The sequence below is a fragment of the Ambystoma mexicanum genome, chromosome 2q (genome assembly GCF_040938575.1).
Source record: "Ambystoma mexicanum isolate Mex_15411 chromosome 2q, UKY_AmexF1_1, whole genome shotgun sequence".
Classification (NCBI taxonomy): Eukaryota; Metazoa; Chordata; class Amphibia; order Caudata; family Ambystomatidae; genus Ambystoma; species Ambystoma mexicanum.
Genome location: NC_090924.1, coordinates 1,333,795,904 through 1,333,808,342, shown reverse-complemented (window position 1 = coordinate 1,333,808,342; position 12,439 = coordinate 1,333,795,904). Strand labels below are relative to the sequence as shown.

Genomic DNA, 12,439 nt, shown 5'->3' with positions numbered 1-12,439 from the left:
TAGAGTAACATCTTTAGTGAATCCAATAGCCCTAGCTGAGTTCAAAACCAGGGATGCCAGAGTAACTTCTTAGTGAATCCAATAGCCCTAGCTGAGTTCAAAACCAGGGATGCCAGAGTAACCTCTTAGTGAATCCAATGCCCTAGCTGAGTTTAAGACAAGGGATGTCAGCGTAACATCTTAGTGAATCCAATAGCCCTAGCTGAATTTAAGACAAGGGATGTCAGAGTAACATCTTTAGTGAATCCAATAGCCCTAGCTGAGTTCAAAGCCAGGGATGCCAGAGTAACTTCTTAGTGAATCCAATAGCCCTAGCTGAGTTCAAAACCAGGGATGCCAGAGTAACTTCTTAGTGAAGACAATAGCCCTAGTTGAGTTTAAGACCAGGGATGCCAGAGTAACCTCTTAGTGAATCCAATAGCCCTAGCTGAGTTTAAGACAAGGGATGTCAGTGTAACATCTTAGTGAATCCAATAGCCCTAGCTGAATTTAAGACAAGGGATGTCAGAGTAACATCTTAGTGAATCCAGTAGCCATAGCTGAGTTCAAAACCAGGGATGCTAGAGTAACTTCTTAGTGAATCCAATAGCCCTAGCTGAGTTTAAGACAAGGGATGTCAGAGTAACATCTTAGTGAATCCAGTAGCCCTAGCTGAGTTTAAGACCAGGGTATTTCAGAGTAACTTCTTAGTGAATCCAATAGCCCTAGCTGACTTCAAAACCAGGGATGCCAGAGTAACTTCTTAGTGAATCCAATAGCCCTAGCTGAGTTTAAGACAAGGGATGTCAGAGTAACGTCCTAGTGAATCCAATAGCCCTAGCTGAGTTTAAGACAATGGATGTCAGAGTAACTTCTTAGTGAATCCAGTAGCCCTAGCTGAGTTTAAGAAAATTAATGTCAGAGTAACTTCTTAGTGAATCCAATAGCCCTAGCTGAGTTTAAGACCAGGGTATGTCAGAGTAACTTCTTAGTGAATCCAAGAGCCCTAGCTGAGTTCAAAACCAGGGATGTCAGAGTAACATATTAGTGAATCCAATAGCCTTAGCTGAGTTCAAAACCAGGGATGCCAGAGTAACTTCTTAATGAAGACAATAGCCCTAGTTGAGTTTAAGACCAGGGATGTCAGAGTAACCTCTTAGTGAATCCAATAGCCCTAGCTGAGTTCAAAACCAGGGATGTCAGAGTAATATCTTAGTGAATCCAATATCCTTAGCTGAGTTCAAAACCAGGGATGCCAGAGTAACTTCTTAGTCAATCCAATAGCCCTAGCTGAGTTTAAGACAAGGGATGTCAGAGTAACATCTTAGTGAATCCAATAGCCCTAGCTGAGTTTAAGACAAGGGATGTCAGAGTAACATCTTTAGTGAATCCAATAGCCCTAGCTGAGTTCAAAACCAGGGATGCCAGAGTAACTTCTTAGTGAATCCAATAGCCCTAGCTGAGTTCAAAACCAGGGATGCCAGAGTAACTTCTTAGTGAATTCAATAGCCCTAGCTGAGTTTAAGACAAGGGATGTCAGCGTAACATCTTAGAGAATCCAATAGCCCTAGCTGAGTTCAAAACCAGGGATGTCAGAGTAACATCTTAGTGAATCCAATAGCCTTAGCTGAGTTCAAAACCAGGGATGCCAGAGTAACTTCTTAGTGAATCCAATAGCCCTAGCAGAGTTTAAGACAAGGGATGTCAGAGTAACATCTCAGTGAATCCAATAGCCCTAGCTGGGTTTAAGACAAGGGATGTCAGTGTAACATCTTTAGTGAATCCAATAGCCCTAGCTGAGTTCAAAACCAGGGATTCCAGAGTAACTTCTTAGTGAATCCAATAGCCCTAGCTGAGTTCAAAACCAGGGATGCCAGAGTAACTTCTTAGTGAATCCAATAGCCCTAGCTGCGTTTAAGACAAGGGATGTCAGCGTAACATCTTAGTGAATCCAATAGCCCTAGCTGAGTTCAAAACCAGGGATGTCAGAGTAACATCTTAGTGAATCCAATAGCCTTAGCTGAGTTCAAAACCAGGGATGCCAGAGTAATCTCTTAGTGAATCCAATAGCCCTAGCTGAGTTCAAAACCAGGGATGTCAGAGTAATCTCTTAGTGAATCCAATAGCCCTAGCTGAGTTCAAAACCAGGGATGTCAGAGTAACATCTTAGTGAATCCAATAGCCTTAGCTGAGTTCAAAACCAGGGATGCCAGAGTAATCTCTTAGTGAATCCAATAGCCCTAGCTGAGTTCAAAACCAGGGATGTCAGAGTAATCTCTTAGTGAATCCAATAGCCCTAGCTGAGTTCAAAACCAGGGATGTCAGAGTAACATTTTAGTGAATCCAATAGCCTTAGCTGAGTTCAAAACCAGGGATGCCAGAGTAACTTCTTAGTGAATCCAATAGCCTTAGCTGAGTTCAAAACCAGGGATGCCACAGTAACTTCTTAGTGAATCCAATAGCCCTAGCCGAGTTTAAGACAAGGGATGTCAGCGTAACATCTTAGTGAATCCAATAGCCCTAGCTGAGTTTAAGACAAGGGATGTTAGAGTAACATCTTTAGTGAATCCAATAGCCCTAGCTGAGTTCAAAACCAGGGATGCCAGAGTAACGTCTTAGTGAATCCAATAGCCCTAGCTGAGTTCAAAACCAGGGATGCCAGAGTAACCTCTTAGTTAATCCAATAGCCCTAGCTGAGTTTAAGACAAGGGATGTCAGCGTAACATCTTAGTGAATCCAATAGCCCTAGCTGAATTTAAGACAAGGGATGTCAGAGTAACATCTTTAGTGAATCCAATAGCCCTAGCTGAGTTCAAAGCCAGGGATGCCAGAGTAACTTCTTAGTGAATCCAATAGCCCTAGCTGAGTTCAAAACCAGGGATGCCAGAGTAACTTCTTAGTGAAGACAATAGCCCTAGTTGAGTTTAAGACCAGGGATGCCAGAGTAACCTCTTAGTGAATCCAATAGCCCTAGCTGAGTTTAAGACAAGGGATGTCAGTGTAACATCTTAGTGAATCCAATAGCCCTAGCTGAATTTAAGACAAGGGATGTCAGAGTAACATCTTAGTGAATCCAGTAGCCATAGCTGAGTTCAAAACCAGGGATGCTAGAGTAACTTCTTAGTGAATCCAATAGCCCTAGCTGAGTTTAAGACAAGGGATGTCAGAGTAACATCTTAGTGAATCCAGTAGCCCTAGCTGAGTTTAAGACCAGGGTATTTCAGAGTAACTTCTTAGTGAATCCAATAGCCCTAGCTGAGTTTAAGACAATGGATGTCAGAGTAACTTCTTAGTGAATCCAGTAGCCCTAGCTGAGTTTAAGAAAATTAATGTCAGAGTAACTTCTTAGTGAATCCAATAGCCCTAGCTGAGTTTAAGACCAGGGTATGTCAGAGTAACTTCTTAGTGAATCCAAGAGCCCTAGCTGAGTTCAAAACCAGGGATGCCAGAGTAACATCTTATTGAATCCAATGGTCTTGGCTGAGTTTAAGACCAGGGTATGTCAGAGTAACTTCTTTGTGAATCCAAAATTCCCTAGTTGGGTTTAAGCCAGTGTATGTTGGAGTAACTTCTTTGTGAATTGGCCACTATCAGATTTTTTGTGTTTATTCTGATCTTTTGAAATCTCTAAATGGTTTTCATCTGTGGCAGTCTTAGTGCACGATTGTTCCAAGCGATGAAGTCGGCATATGGTTTAACCATCCAGTTTATAGGAATGCAAGATTTCATTTGAATTAGTAGCATAGTAGTAAATACATTCTGTGTCTGGCAAATGTTCGAAAACAAAGGGTCGAATGACCTTTTGTTCGAAAGTAAAAGGATCGAAAAAAAGGTTCGACATTTTCTTTAAATGTATTTATTTATATATTTTTTAGTTTAGAATGTAAAAAAATGTTTTTAAAAAAAAGAAAACAGGGGGTTACGGGGGGAACCCCCCCAGGCAACCCCCCCAATAAAAAAATTAAAAAATCGAACCTTTTTTTCAGTACTTTGACTGTCGAGAAAAAGGCATTTGAGCCTTTTGTTTTCGAAACTTTGACTGTGAACCAATACATTCATCACATTAAAATATATTCTTGAAAAGTGAAAGAATCAGGATAGGTATATTTATGGCAATCAGCAAAAAGCAGTGAATATAATATGTCCTATGAATTGGCACTCCGTACCTACACCCATAGTCTAGCTCGGCTGTGCCATTACGCATCACAACCAGCCACATAGAAACCTATGAGACTTTACCTGGAAAGGAGCAGCCGGGACTGATAGGCACCCACTCTGCATGGAGCAACAAGCAATCCAAGGAGGGCTTCCTCAAGCTTAAAGAAACTGCATGCAAAAGGACCATGTCCCGACTGTTGGGTTAGGCCCATCAACCCAGCGAGGAGTGGATTTCAGTTAGGCTTTCTAAATGGCTAACACTGTACACACATGCATTACAATGCATTACCAGCAATTCCTTATGTGTAAATGTTAATATAACGTGTAGATATCCTAAACATCTGTGTCCACGCTTACTGGATCTGGATCCACTCAGGGTACCACCGAGGGATAGGCCTAAAACTCCAGCCCAAAATAATCACTGCAGAGGGATCATGGGAGTCACTGACTTACTGGCTCTATACACTGCACTTAGGGTTCCACCTCGGGGAAAGCAACCTACAGCTCTCCAGATGTTTAGGCTAACACTTACATTAGCCTTAGCCAGAATAGTCAATGTGGAGGGGCCATGGAATGACAGGCTTACAGGATTTAAAAACTGCACCCAGGGTTCCACCAAGTGTTAAGCAACCTACACCTCTTTGGATGTTTAGGCCTGGAAATTTCAGCATCCCTAGCCAGAATAGTCAATGTTGAGGGACCATGTGATGACAGGCTCAATTAATCTACACACTGCACTCAGGGATCCACCTAGGGGTAGGCAACCTGCAGCTCTCCAGATGTTTAGGCCTGCAACTCACATTATCCCTAGCCAGAATATCCAATGTTGAGGGACCATGGGATGACCGGCTTACTGGATCTGCACACAATCCTCAGGGTTCCACGTAGGGGTTAGCAACATACAGCTCTCCAGATGTTTAGGCCTGGAGCTAACATAATCCCAAGCCAGAATAGTCAATATTGAGGGACCATGGGATGACAAGGCTTACTGGATCTGCACAGGTTCCACCTAAGGGTAGGCAACACACAGCTCTTCAGATGTTTAGAACTACAACCCACATTATCCCTAGCTAGAATAGTCAATGCTGAGGGACCATGGAATGTTAGGCTTACTAAATCTACACACTGAACTCAGGGATCCACCTAGGGGTAGGCAACCTACAGCTCTCCAGGAACTCACATTAGCCCTAGCCAGAATAGTGAGTTTTGAGGGGCTATGGATTGACACGTTTACTGGATCTGCATACAACAGTCAGGGTTCAAACTAAAGGAAGGCAACATACAACTCTCCAGATGTTTAGGCCTGCAACTCACATTAGCCCTAGCCAGAATAGTGAATGTTGAGGGACCATTGCATGACAGGTTTACAGGTCCTACACACTGCATTCAGGTACCACCTAGGGGTAGGCATCCTATGGCTCTCCAGGTGTTTAGGCCTGGAACACCCATCAGCCCTAGCCAGAATAGTCAATGTTGAGGGACTATGGAATGACAGGCCTACTGGATCTGCACACAACACTCAGGGTTCCACCCAGGGGAAGGCAACATACAGCTCTCCAGATGTTTAGGCCTTCAACTCACATTAGCCCTAGCCAGAATAGTCAATGTTGAAAGACCATGGAATGACAGGTTTACAGGAGCTACACAATGCACGCAGGGTTCGACCTAGGGGTAGGCAACCTACAGCTCTGCAGGTGTTTAGGCCTGGAACTTACATTAGCCCTAGCCAGAATAGTCAATGTTGAGGGACCATGGAATGACAGGCTTACTGGATCTACACACTGTACTCAGGGCGCCATGGGAAGAATGTGTGAGATTCTGATATTTAAGTTAAATTCGTATCTATTGGGGTAATAGTTACGTGCCCACAGAGTGCACGCTTTGCATACATTTAAAATTCGTATGTCTTTTTTAGTGTCAATTACTTCAAATTAAAACTCTAAAAGTGGATAATATTTGAAGGATGCTTAATCAGAAAAGGTCAAACAGGAAAAGTAGTTCTTGTGGCATCTTAGGAACAGGGACAACATGGGTATGGCCCTCAGTGCACGGGCAGAGTACTCCAGACTTCTGAAGCCACCCTGAAGAAGGCACGGCTGCCCAGAGTCGGAAGAAATACCCATGGACAAATTGGACACACTCCCTACCAGCACAGTAGGTGGTAGGCAGTCACCCTTTAGTTCTCAAATTGGCACAACACCCTACAAAGGCTTCAAGGCCATACCAGCCAAGTTGCATTTAACACAGAAACTAGAGGTAGACACTGCAGATTTGCTAAGCAGGGCGATGAGGTGCTCAAAGCGCAAATCCTGTCACAGCAATCAAACAACTACATTGCAATGTCCACCACTCAAATAGAAAACAGGAGGGAAACAATTGTGGCATGCATCTGTGAAGACCCAGATATATAGTTATGCCCAAGCATATCCACCACTTTTACCTCTAAGTTATAAATCTAACCACTATGCCAATGAGAACAATCAAATAGGACACAATGGCTTGCCGGTGCTGATGATGCGTCAAAAGCTGCCACTTCTACAATTCAAGAAAAGTGACTAGGACACATTTCTTCCCACAATACATCCCATAACAAAGCTAACATATGACTCTTAAACCTATCCACCCCCTTTCTACGTTGACCCCTGCATATCAGAAGATCTGTATGGACATAATGCACATGGTAAAAATGCGACCAGCACAGCTATGCAATCCCTGACTCAATTTTCGATAGTTTGCCCCTATGCAACAACGCCATGTTTTCTGGTACCCATGACTACACTCACCCTGCCCTGTAAACTCTGCCTCACTAGGTAAACAGAATAACATATGATTAGCAAAGATCGTGCTTATCACATGGCTCAGAAACCACACTGTTCTTATCTCATGTAGTAAAGAGGTTTAGCTGAGAGCGGTACATTGAAGGTTTCCCGTCAGTCCTCATTGCATATGAATGGACAGCAATAGACTGGAAAATGCGATACAGCGAGGGCTCACAAGGGAATCCCCGGACACAAGTTCTGAAGTTTGATTCCAGCTTGTTAAAACTGATATAATATTGTTCCGTCCTCATTGTATATGTTGGCCTATGCCCAGTCGCTTTGCGACGAAATCTGTATTGCAAGGTCGTGACCTTAAGTGAATCAAGCCACCATTTTAGGTTAAAACCGCCATTTTAGTTTATCGTGCAAAGTCACCCTGTGGCCTAAAATGGCCGACGTGTGTTCTCTTGTTCTTGCTTTAACCTCTTCAACCTCTGTAGGAGAGTTAATGTCCAACCTGCCTGCAGGCTACATGTTAGGGTCATGTAGACCTTGTCCTTTGTTGACCTCGGGATCAGGGGATTACTTGAATCGGCGATGTTAACCTACAAGTATACAAGAACAATAACGCAATCTAAACACGACATGCAAAACATCTGTTTGACCTGTATTAAAGCAATGTTTAAAGAGTGTAAAGTAAACCTAGAGAATAATAGTGTTTGGTAGCAAATATATTAAAAAGTAAACCGCATACACAAGATATGTAAATTAGGAACGAACTTGGCGCGACCCTAGCCCAGTACATGATTAACTTGTAAGAGGCTGGACATCGTTATAACGAAACTGGATAAATACGCTGATGTCGAGCTAGCAAATCCTGTTCACTGCTCACATTGAACCCTGCTGGTGGTCTCTGTGATGTATTGATGGCCAAATAGCTATTTGTGTATTTTGTTTTGTAAACTGTACAGAATTGCAATAAAGATTCTGGGAATCTTTACAAGCCCGTGTCGGTGTATTTCTCTTTGCATGGTGTAAAAACCTTAATATTGTATTTTCTGATTCCACAAGCTGACCGTGAACATGTGAAGGCAAGAGTAGTGTGGCGCAGATAAGACAAGCAAAGCCAACAGTGATGTATGTGCTACAGCAATTAGGGTTTATAAAGTCATCTTTACACACAGACACATAGTTACCAACAAATAAAGCAACAATCAGTACATCTTGAAAAGAGCACTATCGGCCCTTCCAACCTGTGGATGGTTTTTGCCAAAGGTAACGATGAAACCATCAAACCGGGCCAGCTCTTTGGATGATAATACATTGGCAGCAGATTTAATTTTCCACAATGTTACCCTCCGATTGGAAATGCCTAGAGTTAACTGTCTTGTTTTCTTGCAGATCTGACTTTTTAGTATTGGAGCGTTACCGGGCCGGGATGATAGCTCAGGGGCAACGCACTCGCCTTGGAAACAAGATGATGCTGGGCAACATGCTCGCCTTGGAAACAAAATGATGCTGAGCAACACAGGTTTGATCCCTGGTCCCATAATTAAAAAACTTTCAGTATTAAGTGTGTTATAAATAACCAATTATAATTACAATGTTCTAGGTATGGACTCCAACCCTTCGCGAGGGACGGGATCCGACTCTTCTCAAGCGAGGGATAGGGAGGTTCCATCGAAGGAGAATTTATCACATTTATTTGATCGAGTTTGGCCGCAAATATATGTGCGGGGAGGGTTAGGGTAATAAAAAAGGTAGGGGGGAATCAGGGGCTTTGGGGGGTCTCCCCTGCATACATTGGCCCGCAAAATGTCATAAAAATAAAAATCAAATTGAATTCTGCTGCGATGTAAAAAAAACTCGACTCACATAGAACTCCCAGGCGAGAGCTCTGCAAAGATCAGTGAACTTACCTCCACGGGTACAGCTGTCTGAGGCACAGGAGTGTAGTGGGGGATGTAGGTCCCTTGCATAGGTGCAGCAGCAGTCATATACTGGGAGGAAAGACAAAGGCAATAGTCTTAGTCACTGTCTCGTAATGCAGGCACTATATCAAAGACAATCATGGACTCTGTATGATGCAGCGCAACTGGTAAGTATCCATATGATGGCAAACAATGGAAAGAGCTATTAATGGGATTTTTGTTCTTTCATGTGAACAATGTAACACTTTATCAACCATTGAATACACATTATAATCCATGTCTCTTTCTTCCTATATAGACGATATACAGGGCAATGTTTCTTTGTACTGTTGCGTTCACTCTGCCACCAGTGCCAATTTTACTTCCTCTGTGGGTACCCTCTCTCATACCTCCGGTCCCCTGGCATTGTAGGTACTAATAGCATTTTGCTACCATGCTCCTTTCAAACCTACTGCAGCTGTTCACATCTGCACTTTGACATTTCTTATTGCAATTACATTATGGGAAAACCGTCTTTTCTCAATACCACTCCAGTCTTTCTTTATTCTAATCTAAATGTCAGCCATTAGACTGGCTCTGCCATCACAATTATTGTCCCACAGCTCTTCTCTCCAGCAGAAATGTTTTCTTGAGCTATACATGTTATCAATAAAAACCTCTTTACAAACACCACTTACCAGTTCTCCAGTCAACCAAGAAAATTCTTTCTTCCTTTATCACATAATTTAATTCCTACCCTGGATATTTTTTTTTATAATTGAATCCCCTTCCTCGACCCTCCTTTTCTTTGACAACCTGTTTCACTGACTCTGGCTTTGCTTTTTATGTCAGCAATAGAAGCATTCATTGTACCTCCTATTCTCCCCTCACTACCTATTTCAAACATTTCTTCATTTATCTGTCTTCGGTTCAAGAACAGAACCCAAAACGTTCATGTTTCATCATACCCCATCCTCCCCCTTCTGCCCCTTCCAGGAATGTACATCTTTCTCTGTTGTGACCAGACACAGAACCCAACACTGCCTTGAACACATTTGACAGCTCCTCTTCCTTTCCTTTCATTCACTGTCCTGCCACATTCCCCTCATCAGTTTAGAACTTCCCTTCGTAAGCTCCCTTTTTTCATCGGGATATTTCCTTTCCAAGAGGCTTCTGGGACCCCATAAAAAGCCGACCCTGCAGCCACGTCTTCCTGTTCATGTACAGCTATGTTTCTCTTGCTCATTGAATGCTTGTCTTATTTCCACACATGAGTCCGTCTTCTGGTCTGCCCGCTCTCTTCAAATAGAACTTCTTTCATTCTCAAGACACCTGACGTCTGCTGATCAATTAATGTATGTATGTATGAATTTCAATTTGTAAAGAGCAACAACTAAGGCCCCAGAGGCATCTGGGTGCAAGCACGGAACCAGGAAAGACAGCAGAGTTAAGCCAGAAAAGTCTTCAGCAGTTTCCCAAAACAAAGGTGAAACGGGATCTCACGTAGGGTTTGTTGGAGAGAATTCCACAGTGTTGGTGCCAGAACAGAGAAGGAAAAAAATGAATTCAAGATGAAATTTCTGTCAAACAGGCGAAACTAAATTTTGAAGTATTTGATGACTTCTAGCCTGAGGTAAACTCTGCCACAAGGATGGCAATTACCCTGAATTTACCGAATAAAGCTCACATGGGAGTAGACACCATAAGACTCAGGTACATTTTCGCTTTAAAAGAGTCCTTTAATGACAAATACCCTATCACCCTGACAGAATTATGCCCTTCTTTTCTCCCCAACCAACAGTGCCTAGCAACCTAACACAGTGCTTTTTCCAGGTAAGCTAAGAGTCCCAAACCTCAAAACTGCCTCAATGCTTCATTAGCAAATGTGGAAAAATCCTCACCATCTCCTCTAAAATGGAAAATACTTTCCCCTTAGCAACACATTCCATCACAAAAATGAACCACAGCACAGCATTTCTCAATTGCATGAACACAGTGAACAAACAAAATAAAAATAAAGGCAATCATACAAGAATCAGCATGAACATGAGCTCTATAAAACGAGATGTGTGCTCAAAATCCCAAACCTAAGGCACAACCCCATTAATTGCTCCTCCTCTATCTATATTAGAGGATATCGCCCTTTCCAAACTCCATAATGGCATTCCGCTGAAAATGAGGAAAGTTATCATGATCACAGAATGGAAAGTTGTGATGAACTTAATACATCCTGGGAAGTTTGGATACTGGCAGACTCTTGAAAACAAAGGAAGCAGTAATCCTATCCCAGCAGAAGCTGCGCTAAACTCAGGAGTACTTGGGTACTTTGCATACTGGAAAACTCCTGAAAATGAAGGAATCATTACATCCTACACTATCAGAAGTGTTGTCATACTAAAGAGAATGTGGGACCTTTGGATATCTGAAAATGAAGGAACAAGCACAACCTACCATATCAGAAGCTTTGCTAAACCAAAGAGATCTTGGGGACTTTTTTTAAAAAATGTTTAAATAAAATTGTTTTAGGTCATTTGGTTTACAAATTGAAAACCTTTAACCCAAGTGATAATTCATACCAAAATGATCTTTGTGAACTTACAATAAAAAAAGAAGAACTATAACACAGCATGCTGGCTATCCCCACTGCCAGGCTCAAGTCAAACAGTTCACTGCAGTTGTGGCTCCAGGTGGGGCGCTTATTATCAACAGCTTCCATCAGGGTTGGTTGCCATCGCCGAGGCTGTTCCTTCCGACTCAATGTTCCACCCCCTTTCCTCCTTCCAATGACAATCTGTCCAACTTCTTGAACATGGCTATGATCAGCCTTAGCAAGGCTAAACTGATGCTGATTGTATCCCCTTCCATAAAAACTCACCACCATGCTTCTTTCCTCTTATGCTATGTATTCTTAAAATGTCCCGAAAGCAATGTTCTCGTTCCCTCCTCATTCCTTGGCATATTAGAATCAGATGTTTCAGCGATTCTATTGAGTTTGAGGCACCGCATAGGCTGCAACTTACATCCCTGCGTTGCTTATTTATTCTCTGGATTATTTGTCTTGTCGGTGGAATGTTGAAACGAAATCTCATATACACAGTTCGCAGAAACCAGCTAGGGAACAATTTCATATAGCTTGCCGTGTTTTTAAGCTTGCAAGGTTCTGCCCAGAAATCAGCGTAGCCTTTGCACTTCCGGTTATGTTCTTTTGGGTCGATCCAATCTCTAGTGTACAGCTTTTTTTTTGTTTTGTCTGGTTTCTTCACTAAATCGTCATCTGTCTCATTTAGATCTTTAAGGTTTGCTTGGCATATTCCTTGCCATTCCTTTAGGGTGTCATCTGATTGATCTTTTAATGCTGTTTTGAGGACCTTAAAGCCCCCTGTTGCATCTTCCTCTAAACACTTGCGGTAGAATTGTAATGTTTTTTATACCGCTTCAGTGTTTAGCGAGGTCAAGGCCCATTCTCTCCTTATTTCTTGAACAGGTACTGCTTTTGGTAACTGAAGGACTGTTCACCAGAATAGGCCTTCTAAAATGGACCTTATTTGAAATGGTAGGAGTACTAACGTTTCGTCTCTGTAGACTAATACCGGGATGACTTTCATCTTATAAAAGGAGACTAGTGGTGTATGA

At 42.4% G+C, this 12,439-nt stretch overlaps 1 protein-coding gene across 6 annotated transcripts in view; it reads right to left on the bottom strand.

Annotated features, from left to right (window-relative positions):
* The window catches only part of RBMS3 (RNA binding motif single stranded interacting protein 3), a 2,259,106-nt gene that overhangs the window by 31,528 nt on the left and 2,215,139 nt on the right, over nt 1-12,439 (bottom strand). For all 6 annotated transcript variants that reach the window (XM_069648793.1, XM_069648794.1, XM_069648792.1 and 3 more), the window contains one exon: nt 8,816-8,896. In XM_069648793.1, the coding sequence (XP_069504894.1) occupies nt 8,816-8,896 (81 nt within the window). The remainder of the gene's footprint in view (nt 1-8,815; nt 8,897-12,439) is intronic.